A 26,372-nucleotide genomic window follows, 5' to 3' on the forward strand; every position below is an offset into this window, starting at 1 on the left:
GTTATTTACAGAGCGTAAAGTTAACTAAAAGTGTTTTGCAAAAGTGGATTAAGTTGATGCGTTAAGAAATGTACGAAGGAATGCTACAAAGGAAGAAGAACTAAATTTTGTATCTTTTATATCTTAAGAGCAAGAAACTAATCGCATGGGAATCATTTAATTTCTGGTTGAAACACACTTTTGCTGTAATTAATAGTTGCGGCGCTATTTTAAACTCCTAATGTTAGGTGCCTTGCTCTGTAATTTCACATTGACCATATGCGTGACTTCGGTTTATTAAAAAAGTAATTCCTGTTGTCTATGAAAGACGATTATAATTTAAATAATTGGCTGCAGATGTTTTTATGGAAGATTTCAATGTACAAAAATGTACAGAATGCGAAAATGTAAAAATGTAGAAAATATCCAAAGTGAAATTTTCGTTAAAATATTCATAGGGTGAAACAAATTTCTATTTAAATTCTAATCGTATTTATGATAATAAATTATACTATATACTATAATTATTATACTATAATTATACTATATAATGTATAGTATAATGATTATACTATAATTTTGCGTAAACACCCGTAGTTTATTTATCAACGACGTGTGATCGATCGAGGTCGATTGAAGTCCACGAATCCAAAGTTCTCTATTCGATCGATAGCCTAATCAAAATCGAAGATACGAGCGCCATGTTTCTAATCGCGCTACGCTGCTGAATCGCTTATTCACGAGCTTTTAATTACTAGGACATGATCAACGCTGCCATGAAATTACTCCATTAGCAAATAAAAGCTGGCTTAGCTTTACGAATTCTACGTGTCTCTAGTTAAAACGCTCGTTGCCTCGAAATTCTCGCAACACGCATCAACTTTTCTCTCTTAAGACGCAACGATGGCGATGAATAGATTGATCTTTTTAAGTGAAATTCCCAACTATCTCTTTCTATTTATTTATGTGATCTAATAACGACGAATACATTTACCTGCACATTGTGAAAAGACGTTTACACTTGCTATTCTGGTCTTTCCCATTCGCATTGCTCATTGCACGTCTTTCGGAAAGCAGCTGGTAGCAATCAAAAATCTCATTACTACACTCGACGTAAAGTGTAAATAAAAAATTATGTTGATAATTCAATAAAATAATAAAACAATAAAAGCGTGGAAATCGTACGTAGAAATATTCCTGCGGTTGGTATCGTGGTCCATCGCTCGAAGATAAGTGGAATACCCTGAGAAAACGATTGACCGATTAAAACCATTCGTCATCGTTCTTCGTATTCTTTTTTATTGCGCGGTTTCCAATTTGTATTCGTAAAATGTAGTTGATAAGAGAAACAGGCGATTCAATATTCCACTTCCGAACGCAGATACGTGCATTTGCCCCGACTTTGACAGGGCGTCGATCGATCGAAAATGTCCGCATATTTTCCTATCTCGCCCGTTACCCGCATGATATATCGACCTACGTTGCCCGACGGTGACATCACGCTGAATGTATAAGCTCTGAGAAGCGGCAGTTCCTCCATCCGAATAGAGAATATTCGTTCGATCCGAGTCGCACCCAGTTGCCACTAGCCAGTTGCATTTTGCTACCCTCGATCGGTTTCGTGACGAGCCATCGATATTTGTTAACCCGTTCCAACCAGATTCATCTTACCTAAGCTGTAAGGATGTTCGAGTACCGAGCTTATCGATGCAATGACGTAAAGTCGCTTTACGGTTCTTGGAAAACACAGCGATGAATATTTGCTCGCGAGCTATGGTTATATCACATTCTATATCTCCATGCAATAAGCTATGGTAATATCACACTATAGATCTTTATGGAAATTGATACTTCTATGAACGAAATTAAATCTTTCCAGACGAATTTTATTTAACGAACACATTATATTTTTTAATGAACACATTAATATGATAAAATGGATTACACGTAAGCCCGTAATATGTTTTATTATGATATTAGGTTGTCCGAAATGTTTCTTTCGTTTTATAAGGAAATAATAATAGACGCACAATGTTTTTTGTTTTATATTAATTTATTGAATTATGCACGCACATAATAATAGAAATAGAACGAAATGGATCACATCTAATTCAATAAAATAATATAAAAAGGAAATTGTTGTTCGTCTGTTATCAACTTATGAAACGAAAGAAATTTTTCGGACAACCTAATACAAATACTGATTGGCAAGTATTGTTGCGAGTATTGTCAAAATTACAAAATACACTTTGCAAACAATATAATATAGTAACCCCGCCTTGGAAAAAATATCCTACACAGGATTATAAAGGGTTATTGAGAATATCGAAATTGAGGGCGGGAATGTAAGAAGATGTGTGTTGTGTGCGTATAGGAAGTTGTCGTTGACCGTGAATAAATAACGTTTTAATTGTCCCGATGGTTATAATAACTGGAATACGAATGTTTCTGCAAATTTATGTCTTCAATTGTGATTTTTATTTAACCATAAACCACATATCAAAATGTTTCGTGATTCGCGACATTTAACGTTTTAACGACGGAATATATCAATGAGATAATCATCTGAGAGAATCATATGATATATCATGAGAGAATCATATGATATATCATGAGAGAATCATATGAGATAATCACATTAGAACTTGATTTGATATGAAATATTAGATTGTCCGAAATGTTTCTTTCGTTTTATAAGGAAATAATAATAGACGCACAATGTTTTTTGTTTTATATTAATTTATTGAATTATGCACGCACATAATAATAGAAATAGAACGAAATGGATTATATCTAATTCAATAAAATAATATAAAACAGAAATTGTTGTTCGTCTATTGTCAACTTATGAAACGAAAGAAACTTTTCGGACAGCCTGATAGATTTCATATATTTTGTCGAAAGATGTTGAAAGTCCTGAGATTTCCTGGAAAATATTGTCTCAGGTTGCGAATCTTTATGCAAATTCATATTTTCATAGCAAAGATAACCCTCGTTTTCTCACCTTAATTTGTCTCTTAGTATTAAATCAACGTAATGGTGGAAATTCGATACAATGAGAAGATAAATAAGTGAATTTACAAATTCTTTGCTCGAAAATAAAAAAAGTACCCGTTCTCTGTATCCCTTCAGATATAAAATAACGAAATATGCATAGATATTGCCTTTTTCACTTTATCGAAACGTGTGAAATCAACGGGAAAAAAAGGAATGATTTAATTTTAATGTTAATCCTCTTTTTAGTAGAAAGTATCTCTTTCGCCTTTATTTAAAATTCCATGGTGTTTATCGAGAATGTTCTTGGGTAATATTTCCTCGTGGTTCTTACGGAATTATTCAATCCCTGGAAATGTATAGTAGGAAATGTCTGTTGTAACATACTTCGGGGGCCTTTTGCCTCGCAATGCAATAAAATCTACCTTGGTTTCTAAAGAGAAAGAAAATAGAATTTATAAGTCGATAACGATTACACAAAAGCAACGAAACTTTCTGATCTTGTAAGATTCCTATTTGATTACTGACGAGATTACTTGTTTCATAAATGGAATATTTTATAATCGATAAACTAAGATGATGTTTTCAAGAGGAAATCCTCGAATAAAGAAGCTTCTCAAGAGCCACCAAAACAAAAGAAGCGTCTACAAACAGAAATAAAGTTCGAATGAAAAATGATCATTTTTAATTACACAAACACAACGAGAAGCTTTTCACCCAGATCAGTCATGTAATCTTATCTTTTTCTCTTGCTTCTCTTTCTTTTTTCTTTTTTTCCATTCGAGAACTTTTAATTCTGTTCCCCTGGAGACTCGAGTAATTTCGAAAATTTCTTATTCCAAGTACTTGCGTTAGATAACATCAATCGCCCCTCGGATATCCTGGTAAACTTGTGACAACCATTATCTTATGTTAATTTAATCGGTCAGTCTTCTGGAAACCTGCTTACAAAACCATTCTCTTTTGTTTATCGCAAATTTTATATTGAACATAGTTATGAATCATTATTGAACGAATGATAATCGATGACTAACAATATTAAAATAATCAATCTTGTTCTTTTTAAAACGAAAATAAAAATATTCATCGTATTCAATGTAGGAATATTGATGGATACAGGTTTGTCACATCGTAAACGTCAGCAGCAGCGGGGATGCTAAGAAAAAATTCAGGAAGAAACAAAATTTTCGCTTTTCGGATGATAGCATTGTTAGAATGATTGGCGAAATACAACATACGCGTGAGTAACGATGAAAATTGTAAGGAAAGAAATTTTCAATTTTCTCAACTAGTTTGCAGATCGATGAAATCCGCGACTGGCGTTTGAACGTTCTACGTTCACACGAATATTCTCTTATCTCGTTCTTTAGCTCTTTCAAATGGTCAACAGTGTTTTATTTAACGCCGCGGCACACCGCGCTGTATCGAGCGAGATCGGTTGCGAAGAGGTTGCCGATAAGAGACAAACTCTCGCGCAGCCATTCCGCGGAATTCAGCCGTAAACTTTTCCACCACAAAGTAGCAACTTTTGGACTATTTGCTCGTGAACCGATAATTTCTCCCTTGAATTCTGTCGCTTGTCGACCCAGCCGTATCTCAGTTTTAAATCTTTTCCTTTTTCCCTCTGATGTCTGGATTGAAAGTAGGAATTCAATTTGCCTGGGAATTCTATAAAAATTTCAAGTAGACCTGCGTACCTAACGAAATACAGAATACAGAAAACGATCAGAGGAAACTTTGTCAGATGCATCTGTCTCTTTGGCAACTTGTTACTCTTCTTTCCTTCCTTGTCGAGTGTTGCGCTGTTTTTAAATATTTACACACTCTGGAAATTGCTATAATCGTACTCCCCTTACACATTGTAGAGATTTTTTTATGTATGATTGACATACACGTCACACTGATCAACACCATTAAATTTATATTAATATTATAAAATTATAATTTATATAAATTTATATTAATATTAACACAATGTCGACCGGCCACGATCGCTTTTCTCGCATCAGCGTCGTTTTCTCAGTGCGCTGATGGAGATGATACAGTGGAATCGTTGGTCAGCATATCTCAAGCTGTGTCTCTCGCTTACAAGACCCGTCAAGTTGCGTCCTTTGTTGTAGAAAAAATTTCAAAGATGACGGAACGTACCAATGAAGAATCTTTCAATGAATTACACGCTGTGATGTTTTATCTGATTGTCCGAGTGATTGTGAATCAAATTGCGGTGACTTGGAAAACGATACTGTATCGGAAGATAGTGAATCTGATATTAGACCAGCAAAATATCATTAAACCTACGTGTATATTACAATACAATAAGCGCATGAAAGGGGTAGATCGTGCAGATCAGTTTTTGGCCAACAGCAGTATTTTACGAAAAACTTTAAAGTGGTCGAAAAAATTAGCATTTTTTCTGATAAACTGCACCTTGTTCAATGCATATAAAACGTAGTGTACCTATCTGCCAAAAAATAAAACACGATACAACAAATTTCTACTGGAAGTAGCTAGAGAATGAATAACTGTGGATTCCAAAGAACGCAGCATTGCACCTGACGCTTCTCGAATTTATAAAACAGCTTCTTATAACGATGCACCCTTCAGGCTTTCCGGACAACTGAGAAACCACGTCTTAGAAAAAATGGTCACTGGTAGAAACACAAATCCGACTAGAGCGCGCAGAGTATGCCCTTGAAAAGGAAAACGCAGCGAAACTAGATATATTTGCAAAAGCTGTTGCGTACCATTACACGTAGGTGATTGTTACACTGTTTATCATAGGAAAAAGAAATATTAAACGTTGAATAATAAATAAAATTTATTAAAGTTTATTTATATTGCTTTACTTGCACATGCAATTGCGAAATAATAGCCGGTGACATGAGATAAATTGTCAGTAAAATTGCCGGTCAACAATGTGTTAAAAGGTACAAATTGTGATGTTGCAAATATTAGTTTTTAAAATATATGTATGTGAGCTTGTGAAAAGCCAAAACCGATTAACTCAATTCGTTGACAATTTCTCAGTTTCGTTACGTAAGTACACGATTAATGTTCGATACTCAAAAAAAAAATAAGTTGTTTCTATAGTTCATTTATTGTAAATTTGTATATTGCAAGAAGGTTGCACAAATAATAGTAAATTCTATATTAAAAAAATAGTGTTTGTAGTCTTTCGGCGTTTCAACTTACGAAGTTAGCAGCTTCTATAGACACCCTAAATTTTAAAAAATAATACTCGTAACATCGCATTTTTATACTTTTTAATATATGCAGTCTATCAGTGTATGTTTCGAGGAACTCATACGTGGAAAGCTGAAGGGAATCGTATTCTTGAAAAATCTGGATTCCTTGTTTTCAATGCACGTCTCGCGTCGTCAGAAATTGGTCCGAGAGGACCGCAGTTTACTCCATTTGATGCGAATAGAGAGAGAGGAAGGGACGCGACAGGTTTTCTAAAAAGGTAAAACGGATATTCAAGTGAAATGCTTTATAGGCTGGTGGTCCTTAAATTTACGAAGCTCCGTAGACGAAGTTTCCAACCTAGAAAATTCAAGGAAAAATAAATTCTACGAATAAAAGTTCCGAAGAAGTGAGAAAATTACAAGAGAAATAAAAAATGTCGTTTTTATAGAATTTCTTCCAAGTTTACGGCTACATATACACGATTACAATTACACATATTACAACGATTACAACTCATATCCGTAAAGCATTTATTGCACAAATTACAGCGAGCGTAGGAACGAGCGTGTTTACGAGGTAATTACCTGGCATTTATCGAATAATCGCGACCGAGTTATTCGTGTAATAACGTGCGTTGCACGTTTAGGATGAATGTTTGAACGTTCATTTTAAACACGTGAAATATTCATCGGAAGGAAAAGAACGAACTTGAACGATGGTTGTTGATGCAAGGTAAAAAGGTCTCGACTATCGTGTAAAGCGGACGTTAAGTAGCCGCGAGTGTACTTTGTCGCTAGCCTTCAGACCGCCAAAAAAGATAGCACGTTACGCTTTACGTATTATTATATTACCTTGCAACATTTTGCTTGAAAAGTACACTTTGAAGAAATTATTGCAAAGATGTTGAAAACCTTGAAAACGTTATTGCAAAGATGTTGAAAATATTCAAGGAACTTGGAACTTTGAAATTGTTTATTAAAGCTGTCGACCTTATCACGTGAATTTATAGCATATGAGACTTTTGTGCGCCAATATCTTCGCGTACAATGGGATTGAAAAGCTTTCCCTAATCCAGCGATATCTTTCCATCTACAGGTGACGACTTTCAGCGTTGAACAACTGGGCGTTCGTCCTGCGGGAGACAAAGACCAGAAGTAAGGATGGCCTTTCACTGGGATAAGCTCTCACCGGCAGAATTTCAACAGCTCCAGGATTTAGCAGTTTGTAAGTAAAAAGTGAAACAGACGCCTGGTTGCGAGTTTAGCAAACTTTGTTACCGAAGCGACGCTGGTCAAGCAAAGATCGTGTCATTTGTGCAATGAGTTTGCACTGATACAGTTTCTTTGTCTTTCGAGCGAACAAAAAATGTTACTTTGTTTGCTCATTCGTGTTGTGTGCATGAAAAGAATTGTTTGCATTTAGATGGATGTGAATCTTAGGAAGATTAAGGGCGTGGCGAAAGAATGGCAATCGAGAACCCAAGTGAAGATCTCGAACATTACATGAACATTTTACGAACCTCGTAAAAAGAGGTAAATGAACAATGTGGCAATTGAAAATATTGGAATAATTCAGCTTTGAAATATAAGAAGAAGTGAAGTTCAAGGTTCTGGAAAGAGCAGTCAGCATCTACGTGCGATGCTGGTTCGGATTTCTAAATTGATCTGATAATACTTTTCAGTAATTCCGTTCAACCTGCCGATAAGATTGAATGATTTTGATGGAATTTTTGATAAAAAAATAACAGCGAAACTTATGCAACGATCTAACATCTTATAAAATAAAAATGTTTTTAAACTTAATACGTACAATGTACTTGCAAAAACGATTGCAACGCATAAACGCGTCTAATAAAGTGAATCTCGAGGATGTCAACTGAAAGTCATGAAATGTCGGGTTCATTGTTTATGGAATTATGGAAATTCACGCGACATCGGCTGGAAGGAAGCGGAATTTATTCCAGCCGCGTTGCACGACACGTTTGTCTTCAGAATTTTTAAATTTCGAAACTGCATTTTTCTTGTGTAAGCCAAACAAAATTACCTAGTACCTTTTACGTTATTTCATTGACATCATAAACCACATTGCGTTCATTATTCACTTTAGAGAAAACTGCGCTTAAGTAGTACGTATTTGTTCGTCTGACCATAGTTAACCATTTCTACCGTACCCGGTTACAAAGAACTCAAATGTTTGGCGGACGATTCGTTAAAAATTCAATAATCGTTTATTATTTTATTATTAATTGTTTTATTATTTTGCCAATTTAAAGTGTCATCGATGCAATACATCACACAAGAAACACAGAGAATATTTTTACATAAAGAAATAACTGTATCTGTTGAAGTAACTACTTCAAGAAAAACTCTACATCTTTATTTATGTACATCCGTGACCTGGAGACTGCTATTACGCAGAAATATTCTAAATAAGCAGAGGTCCATATTATCGTGCCCTTGAATATACATTACGTTTTGGGTTGCAAGGTCTAGGAACAAAGGAACTAATAAACAGATTTTTATTTATGTTTCTTGTAGCTTCTAGCTAAAGCTATAAGACTAACTTTTTTGGTAATGTCCTTTTGCTATAAATATATGAACGTGCTTCCTATCGATTCCATCGTATTGTAAGGATATGAATCAGCACAAACTCATACATTATACTGTAGTAACGTAAACTATTATGATTTATTTACAATGAATGGATTGTACACACGTTGATTAAACAGGAAACGATGGTTGTTTAACACGAACTAATCACAATAACGTACTATAATTTAGACAACTCAATGGTTCATTTTCAACACTCGCCGCCACGGATTCAACATTCTCTCTCTTTCTCACGCGTACCACACTCTGTCGACAACATTAGCAACACTATCTCGACAACACAACTCACTCCTTGACTTGTCGATTCACACTCCTTGGCTTCTCCACTGACACTCACCGTTAATTCGTCTTTCTCCCTTAGCACCCCTTTGTCTTTTCTTAAGCCCACCGCGCACGTGTTCCGCATCTGCTCTTGACCAAGGTCACGTAGTCCTTTTTCACGAAACTATTCGATTGAAGGACCGACGGCACATTGATGGGCCTGTCGGCACTTCGACTTTCTTGCGACGTTGTTTATGGTTCAGCCGATATCTCTTAGGCCTTTTATCTACGATACTACGATACTTATACTTGTACGTTTATTTGTTTTAATATACTTTTCTATTACAAATTCATTCACTCGTTCTTCGATCAGTCAATCTCAACGATATCTAAAAAGTTAACGATTTGTGTAACAAGTGGAAAATTAAAAAAGAAAAATTCCGATTGCTATCCAATATCCTGAACACAGATTTCCCATTTTTGAGAAGAGCAACAGCCAATTTCCCGATTTTGGTGCGGAAACGTGAGTTTCCGAACGGGGCCGTTAATCATGCGAAACGTTGGTGCACGATCCATCATAGTTCTTGTCAATCGCTTGGAAAATGCCGACTATCTAAAAATATCTTGCTCGTTAAGTGCATTATAACATCGATGTTTGGTAGATTAGACCAACGGTCTGCTATTATTAGTCAATTTAACAGTGTTGTTTCCTTTGCAAACAACTGAATCCCAGATGTCCGATCGATTGTCTTTCTATTCTATAGCTCTCATGCTTTTTCCTTCTTCCTTGCGGCCAAACCTGGCAATAAACCGAGCGAAAACGCGCCTTTATCCCTTGTCGTTCCTTTTTTCTTTATGCCTGGCTATTCGTTCGAAAGCTCAGCCTCTACTCCACGAACCAAGTAATATTGCGTCGATATCGTTTTAATTGCCAACGCCAGAACCACCACGAACTGTTGACATTCGTCCCAGTGAAATTTGTTCATTGGCTGGATCAAGCATCCTATCGATAAAGACCGGTTTGCGGTAAGAAGCATAGTCGAAGAAATTGGTATACGTATACAGTCAGAAATAACAATAAATGGATAGGTAGTGGAAGTAGGTATTATTATGTAACATAGTTTAATCAAGCCGGTACTAGTGATATACAGGGTGGTTGGTAACTGGTGGTACAAGCGGGAAGGGGGTGATTCTACGCGAAAAAAGAAGTGGAAAATATAGAATAAAAATTTTTCGTTTGAGGCTTTGTTTTCGAGAAAATCGACTTTGAATTTTCGCTCGGTACGCGTGCGGTACGTTATAACGGATCTCACTGTAGATCGTTGTTTTGATGGAAAAATTAAAAAAGAAACAAATTTTTTTTTTAATTTTTTATTCTAACCATTACAGCATAATTGAACTATGAAAATAGTTGTCTAATTCAATTAATATTTATATTAATAATAGCAAACAACATAAATAATTTAAACTCTATAATAATATTAATATTCGTATCGATTTTAAAGAAAATTTCATCGAAACTAAAATTGAAGATAAATCGCTTTCATAACTTTAACTATACAACGATAAAAATTCATTGAAATAATAATATACGGGGTGGTTGGTAACTGGTAATATAAGCGGAAAGGGGGTGATTCTACGCAAAAAAAGAAGTCGAAAATATAGAATAAAAAATTTTTCTTTTTAATTTTTTTTTTTTTTTTAATTTTTCCATCGAGACAACGATCTACAGTGAGATCCGTTATAACGTACCGCACGCACACCGAGCGAAAATTCAAAGTCGATTTTCTCGAAAACAAAGCCTCAAACGAAAAATATTTATTCTATATTTTCGACTTCTTTTTTCGCGTAGAATCACCCCCTTTCCGCTTGTACCACCAGTTATCAACCACCCTGTATATCCTTATATCATCGTCATTATCAATCATTGGGTAAATAATTGAAATTAGTATTTACATTTTCTTGTAAACAAGCTATATTTAACGAAACTTCATTGATATTTATTTCCACTGTCTGTTCACTTGACTGTAATTGTTGAAATAGATATACAGATAAGCGTTCGCCTAAATTCAAATGACCCAGCCTCGCTATTTCTCAGTGTGTATTGTGTGTGTATCAGTGTGTATTAGATGGTATTGACAAAATATGCAATCACTTAATTGCCACCCCAATACTTGATTTTAGTTTCTCGAGCTGGGTGTAACCCTAAATTCTATATCTTTTTCCTTTGCATTGGCCAGATCTATTATTTTTCTCTGGTGGAACTAACAAAATCTCTACCTGTTCTGTCAGAATTACTACGCGGATTTACTGGAATTTAAGCAGCTACGTACTACGGTAGTAAGGTGGTAAAATCCATACAATATCATTGGTTAGTTTGTATCAGCAATTATATGATGCACACCGTGCGTTAATCGTTTCAAATGGGTTTAAGTGTTAAGTAGTATAAGGCACTGAAGCTCAGCCAAATGTATACGGTACGATACCGTTGTATTCGTTTGCGAAAAGTTCTCGGCGTGAGGTTTTTTCCTTTAGCTGTTAATTATAATGATCGTGGAATCGTCGCAGAGAACACCACAGATTTCCGTATAATGTTAGGTCGTCCGAAAAGTCTCTTTCCTTTTTATAAGAAAATAACGGATGCACAACTTTTTTCGTTTTATATTATTGTATCGAATCCATTTTGTTTTATCCAGATAAAGATCATAACGTTTGACAGATTAGGTTTCATGTTTGTATGAAAATGCATCGTTGCGAAATTATTGGTAATCTGGAATACCAGAGTATCTAAAAAACTAGTAACGTCATCTGATCTATAACATCACAAATAATAAGGGCGAATGACCTGTGAACCAATGATATTTGTGCACTAACCGCAATTTTGAAATTTTCGATTCTATTTGCAGGGTAAAAGAATATCAATTTGCGAATGGTTTTCAGCAGTTATTTCGCTGTGGTGGTGATTAGAATATTAATTAATTCTATGGCTTCTATGCTCCATATTAATTCTATGGTTTCATGTCAATTTTGAGAATATTTCGGGGATATAAAATCTGACGTGGACGTTTAGATTTTTATGTGATATTGCTAATTCAGAATACAGAAGATAAATTTACCGAGAATGCTATGTATCTCTTTTACAATGTGAATTACAGCGAAGGCAAGAGAGGAGAAACGCGGTTGCAGTGCTTCATAAGTGAAATGTGGCTGCATTGTATTAAATATGTTATGACTGCGGAAAATTACGCGTCTAACTACTACAAGCAAATTTTGAGACATAAGATTGATATTTATCTAAGACAATTATTCCTATGCTATGAATTTTCTACTCGATTAGATTCCAAGAGGAAATACTTTTATTATTTACTTGTTCTTTATTTTTATATTTATAACAAAAGTAAATTGCAATATCGCTATTCCAAATTGTCTGCACCGTAACAAAATCATTACTTTTCTCTTTTTTTTACACCAAAGGTTCACATACTTTTTGTTTTCCATTGTTACTGAAAGTTTGGAATATAAAAGTTTTATTAGTTCCTTTATGATACTGCGCACTTTTTTTCCTGGTATCCTGTGCTATAATTGTTTATTCTTCTTAAACAAACTGGTATTCCAAATACGCAGCACTTGCCGTATATATTCATAAACAAATACATATATCATTTACAGTAGTACGATATCCACTGACGTAGTTGTACCTGAGTATTACAGGATACTCCTTGTCCTTGTCGTTATCGTTATCAGTCAATAATGGAGAAACAGGCAAAAAAATGAGGTTTTGTAGAAGAAATATTGTAAAAGATATCGTGTGAAATTAAAAAGTGATATCAGTTTCAAGATGAAGGAAAGAAGGAAAGTATCTCTTATTTATCGTTAAAGACCTATCTGCCAAAAAATAAAACAAGATACAACAACTTTCTACTGGAAGTAGCTAGAGAATGGATAACTGTGGATTCCAAGGAACGCAGCATTGCACCTGACGCTTCTCGAATTTCTAAAACAGCTCCTTATAACGATGCATCCTTCAGGATTTCCGGACAACAGAGAAACCACGTCTTAGAAAAAATAGTCACTGGCAGAAAAACAAATCCGACTAGAGCGTGTAGAGTATGCCCTTGAAAAGGAAAACGCAGCGAAACTAGATATATTTGCAAAAGCTGTTGCGTACCATTACACGTAGGTGATTGTTACACTGTTTATCACAGGAAAAAGAAATATTAAAAGTCGAATAATAAATAAAATTTATTAAAGTTTATTTATATTGTTTTACTTGCACATGCAATTACGAAATAATAACCGGTGACATGAGACAAATTGTCAGTAAAATTGCAGGTCAACAATGTGTTAAAAGGTACAAATTGCACTGCATTTGCTGTATATATTCATAAACAAATACCTACATCATTTACAGTAGTACGATATCCACTGACATGGCTGTACCTGAGTATTACAGGATACTCCTTGTCCTTGTCGTTATCAGTTAATCAGTCAATCGTTATCAGTCAATAATAGAGAAACAGGCAAAAAAATGAGGTTTTGTAGAAGAAATATTGTAAAAGATATCGTGTGAAACTAAAAAAGCGATATCAGTTTCAAGATGAAGGAAAGATGGAAAGTATCTCTTATTTATCGTTAGAGATCAGTGTCGGATGAATCATTTAGGACTTGTATACTGCCACTGACTATGTATACGTTATACGAACAAGCAAGTAGTTTAGCTATTTTTGAAGCTACAAGCAACGTGTGTTTTGATCAGGAAATTCGATCGTTTCGTTAATTCGCGACTGAGAAAATATGTATCTATGAAATTTCATAAGCTAAAGTTGTTTTATTGTTATCGTTAGGTATTAATTATTATTGTTGTTTAATAGGCTGGCTATTTCTTCTTTTTTTTTTAAATAAATGTGTAGAATTGTAAAATTTTCGTAACTACGAGGTCGAGCGTAATTTCATTGTAGATTCTAAGCAGAGAACACAATGCGCTTCAGCCATTGCATTGCTACTCTCGAAATTGTATTTTCTGTTCCGGTAAACAGGAAGCCATCGGTACTGCGTACGGCAAGTCACAGTTGCTTTTAACTTCATTGTTTCAGATTCTGCGCGAAAGCTACAAGATGTCCTCACCGAATTCTGCGGATCAAACACAACGCCCAGCGGTGCGCCGAAATATCATCCAGATGGTGTAAGTTGAGTCGAAATTCTTTATTGATTATACTGTTGAATCAATCTTCTCGTTGAATTTGAAATTTACTCTGGTTCTTTAATATTTGTTATGGTTTTATCGCGCACTCTTCTTTATTTCTTTCTGACTTTACCAATTTCAATGAAAAATTAAATTATTGCCATGTAGGAGAATTATCTTGAGTTAATTCATACGAAAATGTTATTTTTACAAATAAAACCGTAACCATTCGTATAGTTGCTTTAAAACATCTAAGTATCTTCTACATAACTCTCTTATAAGAATTTACGTTATTTATAGCAAATATGATTAATAATCAACGATCAAATTTAACAAACATAATTTATTAAATATAATTATGGAACATTTCACATACACCAAACTAAATATGTGTAATATTGTGAAGGATTCATTGGCAGTGGGAAAGTGCATTTTCTTTGATGAGTACAAGAAACGGTGCCTAACGTCAATATTTGCCTAAAGAATTCTATTGTGAATCATTCAAAGTCTTGCGAGTATACAATAGCGTAACGTATAGGAGCATAAAGATTTCTCTATTAGATTTTCTCTTTATCCACAACTTATAATATTACCATATCAATTTTTCTACCAAAGCTTTTAAAATTACGTTACCTGTAAAATATTCTCTCGACAATTCGGCCAAGTATCAAGATACTATCGCGGTGTCATTTGAACATGAGAATAAATTAGTCGCCAGAAAAAGAACGATACGGCTAATGATGATAGAGAAAAATAAAGAAACGTTGTTGAAAACGTCAAGCGGTTCTCATTAATTCTTGGTCAGTTTCACGCGAGGAAAATACGGACCAACTTAATCTTTAGCTTTACTATTCTTAGTTGCGTGAATGAAATACTCCCGGAGGATGGACGACATTCATGAAACGTGCGCGTTTTTAAAAAAGAAACAGAGAAAATAATTGGATGAATCAACGTCATCGCAATAGCACGAAAATTCAGCAAAGTGGCAAACGGTCGAGTAATACGCTGCGTGCTTGAAAGCTTTAATTCCGAGAGCACGACGTAATTTCATTACAATCTTTTTTTTTTTTACATTTTTTTCGTACAGTCGTTGAAAGTAGTCGCGCGTCGACTAAATTTCCACCGATACACGAAATAATGCGTTCGCATCTGCATTTTGCCTCCGCTTCGTCGACCTCGGAATTCATGCGAAATAAAACGATCAGAATGCAGGCGGATAATAGCGTAACCAAATAATCGTTGCAATTCTCTAGTAAACGTCTCTGAATCACGTTCGAACATAATCACGCAATGATTATTTTATTTCTGATTCTTCGTATATTTGTCTAGTCATTTTCTCTTTGGATATATAGAGGACTTGTGTAGAGAATGTTTGACCGTGAGATTTATTGTACGAGATTGCTCGTTTTTGAAACCATCGAATATATTTAAAAATAATTCAATAAATTAGTATACGGACAATATTCGCTGAGACGCTCGTACAGCGTACAAGTCGGAAAATAAAATCACTGATAAATACTCGATAAATGCTCGATAGATACTCGTACATACTGATCGATAACTGTTAGATAACTTGGTTGATAACTGATTCGCAGGACTAACGGATAACTCTCTTCCTTACGATCGCGTCCGTTTATTTATACTGGTCGGGGAGAGTCGGAAAATTCAAATTCGTCTTTGTTCGACGTTGTCTATTCATTTTGACATTACGTGTATCCTAACGATCTTGATACTCCGAGGCAAAATAACAACATGATTTGAATTATCCTCTAACTCATGTGCTGCTACAGATATAATATACAGGGTGGTTGGTAACTGGTGGTACAAGCGGATAGAGGGTGATTCTACGCGAAAAAAGAAGTCGAAAATATAGAATAAAAATTTTTCGTTTGAGGCCTTGTTTACGAGAAAATCGACTTTGAATTTTCGCTCGGTACGCGGGCACTTTATCACGTCTCGTTATAACGGATCTCACTATACATCGTTGTCTCGATGGAAAAATTAAAAAAAAGAAAAAATTAAAAAAAAAATTTTATTCTATATTTTCGACTATATTTTATTCTATATTCTATATTATAAGTAAAAGATTGAGAATATACAGAGTGGTTGATAACTGGTGGTACAAGCGGAAAGGGGAAAGCGAAAAAAGAAGTCGAAAATATAGAATACAAATTTTCTTTTAATTTTTTTTTTTAATTTTTCCATTGAGACAACGATCTACAGTGAGATCCGTTACAACGTACCGCACGCGTACCGAGCGAAAATTCAAAGTCGATTTTCTCAAAAACAAAGCCTCAAACGAAAAATTTTTATTCTATATTTTCAACTTCTTTTTTCGCGTAGAATCACCCCCTTTCCGCTTGTACCACCAGTTACCAACCACCCTATATATATATTGTTATCAATTAGAAACGTTAGATAACAATAATAATTGCCTTTATCTTCATATGTAGAGTTTCAAGGAAAAAGTTTTCTAATCAAGCAAAATTCTAAGTCGAGTTTCTTTCCAAATTCTTCGATTCTATACAGTACGTTGCAATTTCAAACTTTTGCAAGCGAGACAAATTATTTTGCTTTGATTATTGATAGCAACATATGTTTCGTATAATTTTGTAAATAAATGCAAAATACACTGAAATGGAAGTATTTACACTGAAACTTGAATAAGTTATACTATAATAGTATAGTAAGTTCTCTCGATAAAATAACACAGTTTGCTTAACTAATCATCAAGAGTCAATTTTTTTTTAACGATAACACTCTTGTCGATACGAAAAATAAAACGAATTTGGATCCCTGTTGAACCAAACGACGCACGTTCGAGTGTGATAGCGTCGATTTGGGGGCGAAAACGTGAACAGTGTGTGCGAAAACACAAGTACATGTACGTAAAGCACATCGTGCGGTATAAACTCGCAATAACTCGCACCTGTTCCCGTGGACCCAGACATATTCCCACTGTAATAGCTACAGGAATAGTTTCGGATTTTATGGGACGCGTGTTTCCTCGATGCATACTAACACGTTCTAACCCTTTGCGTGTAGTTCACATATACAGTTATATCGATTGCATATTTGTCGTTGTATTAAAAGCGGTTGTACTGTATGAAATGTGGCATCAAGTCACAGCAAGACCGGTGACTTTACCTTTTATGGCCACGAGATTTTCCATCAAAGGTAGCGATTATACCTTATCCGCCAGCTTTATATTTTGCTTCGTTCTAGACGCGCATAGCTTAGCACATGTCAGTGAATAATATGCAATATATCGTAACATGTCTGGGAATAAATTTCATAGATTTTACTATATTAGCTATATGGTAGCTATATGTAAATAAATCATCATTGTTTAGGAAATTCATTGTTAGTTCAATTTAGTTCAAAAGAGTGACTGTCCGTTTACTCGAAGATCTAAATTTTGTAATCCTTTATATCCTGAAAATTCTTTAAACACTCGATCAATACGAGAACAACGAATGAGAATTTTGAAATCTAAAATGAACGAATGTGCAATTTTCGAGATCCAGTGTTATGCTTCGAAGAGAAAATGATTGTAAATGTCTGTGAATTTGTTTGTATAATAGCTGTTTTTTCACTTTTCGTTTCGAAAATCTGGTAACACCTTGCGCATTATCGGTAGAAGAGCATAGACGGTTAAAAATACGAATAAAAAAGTTTAAACCTTCATCTAAATTGTTTAAAAATATTTTGAACGAATTATTAGTAAATATTCTGTTGTATCTACTTAGTAAATCCACAATGTTTTGTAAAAAAAAAAAATCAACAACACAATTAATCTTACGTCAATCAAAAGGCAGCTTTGACAGCATATTGAATTTTAAAATTATCTACTCCGCTATAAGACACGAAAACTATGACTCATCGAGTCTTCCTTCGTGGTCTTCGAATAGTTTCGTTAAAAATTCACTTCGCTGATCTTAGCTGCTAAGGTTACGCTAAATCCTGTAGACATTTCGCTTTCAAAGCGAATGTTTCTACTCTGACCAATACGTAGCCTCTTGTTCCACGGTAAACACGCAACAGAAAGATGTCACGATGTTATCCATTTTGTTGCTACATTTTAAATCATCAATGTTTGCTAAACAACTTGTCACTCTTTACTTGTATCTTTTTATTCGGGAATTTGATATCTGAGCCTCAGTGGCAACGTAACTTTAAACTCTTGACTGTCGTCTGGAATTTAACCACCGTGCTACGTGAAATATTCAGCCGTGAATACTCGAGTAATATAATCTGCAACAACTATAAAATGAACATAATCAACACGTGGAAAATTTTAAAGCAAGTAAATTAGCTAATTTATCTGTACGAAAAGAATCAGAAGAATCATCATATTTTTATAATATTCAGGTTGTTATTGTCATGATTATAAAAATATTAGAAATCGTAATATAATTATATTGAGATTATAAATATTGTTAAATATATCTATGTCTACTACGAAAATAAAGTTACGACTTAATTACTTGTGAAACTATAGATGATATTATGGTATTAACTATGAAGGTTCTAAATTCCAATTCTCAAAATCCTGATCTATTATCATTTGCAACCTGCCATATCTTTGAACTTAATAAACGGTTTACTTTTAATTAAATATCTTTGACACCCATTTAGATCAAAACTAAGAAATCAACAAAATGGACTGGTCACGTTTACTCCCAAACTCCAATAACATAAACATAATGTATCATTGATATCCATTAACAAAGGTTATAACAGAGGATAGTTTTCAATGTTTGTCAAGACATAACTTTAATAATAATCGGTTATTAGGGGGATTTACGATGACAGTCTCGGACGCAATGATAAAACTATGAGAATAAGGGTTGTTATCGTAGTCGAAGCGATAGCTGATAATGTTCCTTGACTGATGGATTGTCGAGTGGCGCATCAACCACGGGGGAAGCCGTGAAAGGCGAGTATACATCGTTATCCGGTACCAGGATAACGATCCTTTATATCGAGCCAGCTTACACTTCTATATTTATTTCCCTTTCACGATTACGTCGCCAGCACCCTGAGCAAATATTACGCAAGGGATTCCTTCATATCGACATCTTCTTTTCTTTCTCCTTTCTTACCCGTTTTCAATAATTAACACTACAACTATCGATAGTTAACAAGAAACTATTTCTACCACAACCGGCCAAACTGGCTGGTCTTTAAAAAGTACGTAATAATAGAATATTTTTATATTTATTGATTTATTACTTTCTTACAGAAGCAATTCCATGTTATGTAGTACATTTTTCGTATTATTTATCCATCTGGGACCATGATCGAACTAAACGAGGGTTGACACATTCATAAAATTGTAAAACTAGTCGTTTTGACTGTTGTGATATTTCTAGCGTTAGTATCTAGCGATCTAGCGATCGGTCGGGAATTTTCCTGATAACCGATATCATCATATCGAATGACACGGTAAAAATTTAGAAAACGTGTGGCAAGTTGTAGAAAACGAGGAAACTGGTTAATTGGGGTTCGACAAACAGATTGCAGGACCCTTTTACACTTTGACAAGTACCAGCCATTTTGACCGCTACTGGTATAAGTAGCTTTGACACAAAATTATTTTCAGTTTGAATATATAAAAAACAAAATAAAATTCATTATATTATTCTCTTAGTTATCGTTGCGAAGGTCATTACATCATGAAGTAGGAATTTTAAAATAAAATTGTAAAACCAGTCGATTTGGCTGGTTTGGTAGTTCAAGCGTTAATTCTCTTCTCGTCCATTTTACCATCGATGAGTTTATTCTCCCGTAATGCAAAGATAATCTGTCTGCTTAAACGATCCTCTCTTTTCACATTTTTCATTCGTCTAGCACAGGATTTGTGTGCTTCACGCAAGTACAATTTGTGTCGTTTTCGTTCTATTATGTGCACACGCACACTGCAGAATGACACACATGGATATAAATAGCAAGGGAGATTCTTTGATCGAGCGAAATTACTGGCTCGCTTTTATCCACGAAACTCACCGAGTGAGAAAGAGGTCCATCAGGACCATCTTGGCCTCAGAGGAAATAACATCCAGTTGAACTAACTGAGCGATCAACGATGTAATTCGAACCTTCTTGTTCGCCGATAATCACTAAATTCTTTGCGATAAGGTGACAGACAAGGAGAGACAAAGAGGCTAGAAAATAATTTTAAGTAATTAATCTCTTTATAAGACACTCGAGTTGTACGGAAACTTGAAACAATTTAATAAAATTAATCTTCGTTTACATAGGACCGTAAAGCGTATAGTTGCAAACAAATGACGCCGCTGCAGATTCTATTAGTCTTCGTTTAACAAATGTTTCTTACAAGATACGATGTTGGCAAAAAAATTTACGTTATTTAAGTGGAAATTTGATTGCGTTTTTCTTTTAGAATTCTATATAATGGTAGATCGTATTTCATTTTTTACTATTCTTCACTGAATGTTAAAAAAGATAGAAATATGAAAAAATAATCTCTTCGAAAACAAAATTTCGTATGAAAAAATTATTCTATGTTTTCGATTTATTATATTTTCACCTAGAGTCACATACTTCCTGGTTGTACATCAGTTAGAAATAAAACGATCATCCAGGCATCCTAGGTTTAAAAAAGGAGATTTGAGAAAATTGAACGTATCCTCTAGGAGCAAATATTTTTCAAATTAACGTTATTCTATATTAAAATTGTATTTTTAATTATTTACGAACTTGTAACCCTGCGATAGCAATCGATAAATAATTAAATTCTGCAGTAAAACACGAGTTAATTCTCAAAGGTTTCATTTGAAGGAAGAACAGTATTCCTATAAATTCCTGGACGAAACACCAGAGACAGAGGGAGAGACATAGAGATGCGCTGTTAGTAACATGGCAGGACGCTTTCGTCCTTTCTGCCGGATCACTAGTCGTGAGTTATAATTGAACATGCCAGACATGGTTAACTATTCCGTGTCGGTCACGATCGACCTCAAATCTCCACTTTGCCCACTACTGAGAGAATTCAATTTGCTCTGTCACGCCTCTTCCTCTAATATATGCTATTAATTATGCACGCTAGAATTAGGATATTCACCACCAATAGTATGCATTAAGAAGTTCAATTTGCACTGTATACAGATTTACCCATGAATCGAGATTTCCGCGGGAAATCTCACTGCCCGTGAATCTAACGTTAATTCAAGAAATTCTGATTAGAATCATCAAGCAGAATTAATTACTTAGCGAAACAAAATTATTATGGTAAATAGAAGAAAATCCATCATCTTTCGGCTGATTTATTTCGAAGCTTGGAAATTATTCAAATGGTTTTTAATTAGCATTAGAATTACTGACGCTACGGTACAAAACTTGTTCAAAAAAAAAAAAAAAGAAAATACAGCGTAAAGCAGAATAGAAATTTTTGTCCATATACAGGGTGGGTCGACTAAGTGAGATCATCTAAATATTTGTATTATTTGTTGGCGCATAAAAGAAGTTTCTCAGGAAAAAGTTACACTGCTTCGTATGGTACATGTAATACTATAAATAGCTTTCTTGATTATTTTTTTACGAAACCTCCAGATTAATGATATTTTTTGTAGATGATCTACTGCCTTATTGCTTGCAATAGGAATTAATATTTATGTTTGGATACGAACGTGAAGAATCAGCGCGCTGCGTAATCCGAGAAATACCGCGTACATCGAAATATCGCGTACAATTTGAATGCATTCAGATGTAAATATCTGGAAACAATGATTCGAATGTTCCAGTAGATCTTTAAACTCTTTTTCACACTCTTCGAAAATATCCGAAAATAAACATAGGGTTATCAATGAAAAAATATCGGTAAACCTCGAGATCTCATAAAAAAATAATCATAAAGAAGATTTATTTGCAGTATCACACGTGCTCCTTGAAATAGTGCAATTTGCTCTTGCAAAGTTTTTTTATACAATAAATGATGCAGATACTTAGGTGATTGCATTTATCTGATCCATCCTGTACGTTTAAAGATCACTAAAAAAATCCCAAAATTATTGAAAATACTTGAAAATTCGTCATTGGAAATTTATAAAATTTCTATAAAATATTACAAATTTCGATAGTACATCCAAGACTAACGTGCTTTTACTTAATAACGAGTCCAATTTTTCCAAGTATGAGACAGGCAGACACCTGAATATTTTCCACATTTTACATACCACGAAGTTTACACTTGAAAACAGTTTCTGGAATAGTGAAAACATCTCGTTGTAACAAATTACTAGAAACGAGTTCAGCACAGTCACGTTTTGCACCGCGTTCTGTAAATTCGAACTCGCGTGCTTTTACTTCGACGTTCGTCCACACCACCAATTGTACAAAGAATAATCGAGTACCCTCGGCGTCGTAGCCGCGAAGAAGGTCAAAGCGCGCTAACCTGTGCGCTAGCGAGGAACAGGACATAGCATTCGACAGCCTCAAGTGGTTTCACTATCTCTTGCTAAAACCGAAGCAAACGGAACCCAGGCAATCAATTGCTTCCCGTTTTCAGGCGTCTCAGTCGCAAAACATCGGCATCGCTAGCCCACACACCATGCGGATGACGGTTTAACACTGACTGCCACGTTGGTCATTGGTGTCCAGAGCGTTTGAACTTTTTGCAAATATAAAAATTCAATGAAAATTGACAGTTAGGGAATTTTGAATATGATAAATAGAAAATACTTTGAAATAAAAAGTGCCCCATTGAACAATTAAACATTTTTATTAGAACATCAATAAAAAAAAATGAGAAAAAATCTTGCATCTAACGGTGCATTGTATTAAAACACTTTAAACATAAATGTGGCTCATCGATGCAATGTGGACGATAGGTGGTCACCTTTTTGGTCCGATTCTTAGCAATTTTTGATCCTAACTCTTTAACTGTATAAATCTAGGATGATAAAACTGTTGGAAGAATTTATTGAATTATGTGGAAATTGCTTCGATCCCTATGTTTTGAACAAACTACAAGTTCTATTTGAGAAAATAATTATTCTACGACTCGAAAAACACGAATCGGATGCGTTATTTCGGAGACGCTGATAATACCAAATCTGTTGGAGCATGAAATCGTGTATAACGATTAACAAACGTTATACATATCCGCGAATACTAAATTTCTACATTATTAATCGATATCGATGAAATCATTGAACGTTGCTCGAACAACTTCTCCGTGCAATGGATCGTTCACTTTATCCAACTATTGCGAAATCCACGTAGTGAAACATGTACATATATACGATCCACATGTGCACTTGGTATAGATGAAAATAAATAGCATAAAGCATGTTCTTCACGATCGGATGAGGCCAATTTCAATTTTTCAATCATCGTAGTGTTCGATCCCGCAGTTACTCGCGGGACAAACAATAACAAAAATCTTCCGGTTCGTGAAATAACTCGAATCGACCGAATTCTTTGATTGCCTTGAATTGCGATTCGAATAATTCTACTCATAGTAATTATATATTTTCAAATTCATTTAAAACACCTTGACTGCCACGTTGGTCATTGGTGACCGCAGCGCTTGAACTTCTTACAATTGTAAAAATTGAATGAAAATTGACAGTTAGGGAATTTTGAATATGATAAATAGAAAATACTTTGAAATAAAAACTGCCCCATTGAGCAATTAAACATTTTTATTAGAACATCAATAAAAAAATGAGAACAAATCTTGCATCTAACGGTGCATTGTGTTAAAAAACTTTAAACATAAATGTGGCTCATCGATGCAATCTGAACGATAGGTGGTCACCTTCTTGGTCCGATTGTTAGCAATTTTTGATCCTAACTCTTTAACATTTTTTTATAGCACTCTCTGCAAAATTTTCGTGCCAAGTACGCTTGCCCTTCCTTCTTCTGCATTTCGTGCCTAACCCCAATCTTTGTCGAACAAGTATATTTGTCGGCTCTGGTGAATGGCACTGTGTAAGGTGCATTGCAAGTGCCATTTTAAAATCTGATACCTTGATTTTTGTTTTCGTTGCTTGTTTATAGAGTATCACCGCGTTTGAAATTGATGTATTTAACAATAACTCTAAAGCTAATTTTATATTCCACTTGAGGGTTCTTCTATTTGGTGTAGAATATGCTATCATTTGATCTGATAAATCTGCAGCACGCTTTCCTCTGTTGTGATCTACCACTACCGTTGGTTTATCACAAACATAATTTTTTCGCGGATCTCTACCATTTCAGCCGAATGTTTCGTCGAAATCATAAAAATATCACGCTTGTTTTTCTACCTTACTATTATATATAGAATGAGCAAATACTGTTTACTAATATCTTGTATACGTTTCAACAATATATTCTGCACGTTTTGCTTACAACGAAATAACGAATGCGAATGGTTTGTTGAAACAAACGAAGCCTTGTTACAATATGTCGCTATCAACTGTTACCAAGGCGCCACTTTGGGTCATCCGTCACCACCAATAAGATAAACGGTACATTGGGGAAGAATATTGTCTTACATAATCAATTTATTATTATGTTACCATTATATGCTTTAAATAATAAAAACACTCCCATGGCGTCCTGAGCGAAACATATGATTTCGGCATGGCAATGAAAGTGTTAATTTATGACACCCTTAAGTGTTTGAGGCTTTCTCTTTCCCATAGCAGAAGGTGACGAAGGACAGGCGACTGCCTCAGGCGTTCGAACTTCACATTTTCTTGCACTATCAAGAAAATATATCAATGATTGCTTTGAAAATCGACCAACTTGGGCTCGTTACAACAGTTAGCCGGTAGAATAACGAATCTTCTTTCGATCCATGTAATACTTTTTACATAATATTTACAAAGAATTGAGGAGTCCAGTGAGAGAATGAAAAAAAAATAAATAACTACAGGAATGAACATGTATAACATTCATGCTTTATATGGCAACGGTTTTTGGTATGGACAAACTTTCTGTGTCAGAATCCAACTTTATCTACTGTTATATCAAATGAAAAATTTGGTCACTCGTAATTCCTTTATATCCACGCAGTTAATCTTTGCAGAAATATTGCATCCATGGTGTTGCGTCACGGATCGTAGTTTCCACTCCAGATACATAATCCAAATATTTCGCATTTAGTTGGGGCTTCGTGACCGTTTGAACGAGCGCAGCGGGTTGCTCGATCGACTCGGCAAAAGGTACTCGAAGTGGAGAAACTCAACCATACACAGACGGATTACCCGTTCGGACAAGAATGTTCGCCGAGAACTCGCAATTAGGCAAGAACTTAGGATCTTGTTCGCGTAGTTCGTTTGTGTTGGCCCGTTTGATCGCATATTTCCGCCATTAGCCGGCCAGATATGCAAGAGAAACGCCCCATCGAGTATCGACTGGCACTCCTCCACGTCGATAATGATTCTCTACGGAAATACGAGTAGCTCTATCGAAACTCGGCTGGCTGGCAAAGCAGCTTACATCTCGTACAATCCTTCATGCTGTTGAACGCGGCAAATCAGCTTTGTCACCGCGACCACGTTCCTCTGCCAAAGGAAAGACACTAATTGTAAAACTACTAATTGTAGTCGTCTCTGGAGAAACCAAGCTGTTTCTTCGTCTTCTTTCTTTTCCTAAAAGTACACTCTAGCAATTAGCACGTCCGGTATATGAGCTATCCAGAAGATAATACAACTGCGTAAATCGAAGGATAGAAGAAAATGATGACGCGACAAACACTATATTTTTAATTTACCCGAATCAATTTTCTATTATTTATGCAATTTTCGTATAATAACGAAACTTATAGAAGTGTCATTTGTTTCTTAAGGATCGAGTATCAATCGTGTTCTTGCACTGGCTCACGGAAGTGTTTCAACGTTTACCTTTAGTGCTTTGTGTCAATCGACAGTCGTCAGCTTCCTTCATTGCAGACAAAATGCTTGGTATAACATACGTAATATGTATATTCGTAAAAGATTGCTACAAGTAAATTAACAGAAAGTGGAGTTAATCAGTTTGGCTTCTGAGAGACTCATATCGTATTGACGATACGCAACGATCAATTTCCAGCTGATATATTACCCATAAACATAAATAAACGTATACTGCAGGCGAATAAACACGTCGAACATGTGAATAAATCAAGCATACGATAAACAAACATATAAATAAATAATGGATCCAAT

The 26,372-nt window shown here is 35.0% G+C and overlaps 1 protein-coding gene across 1 annotated transcript in view; it reads left to right on the plus strand.

Annotated features, from left to right (window-relative positions):
• Dgk (diacyl glycerol kinase 1) overlaps positions 1–26,372 on the plus strand; it is a 153,292-nt gene that overhangs the window by 76,725 nt on the left and 50,195 nt on the right. Inside the window, exons 2-3 of the mRNA XM_069119309.1 lie at positions 7,255–7,383; positions 14,123–14,211. Of these exons, the coding sequence (XP_068975410.1) occupies positions 7,320–7,383; positions 14,123–14,211 (153 nt within the window). The 5' untranslated portion in view covers positions 7,255–7,319. The remainder of the gene's footprint in view (positions 1–7,254; positions 7,384–14,122; positions 14,212–26,372) is intronic.

This window comes from Bombus flavifrons, chromosome 8 (genome assembly GCF_040668555.2).
Source record: "Bombus flavifrons isolate JBK064 chromosome 8, iyBomFlav1_principal, whole genome shotgun sequence".
Lineage (NCBI taxonomy): Eukaryota > Metazoa > Arthropoda > Insecta > Hymenoptera > Apidae > Bombus > Bombus flavifrons.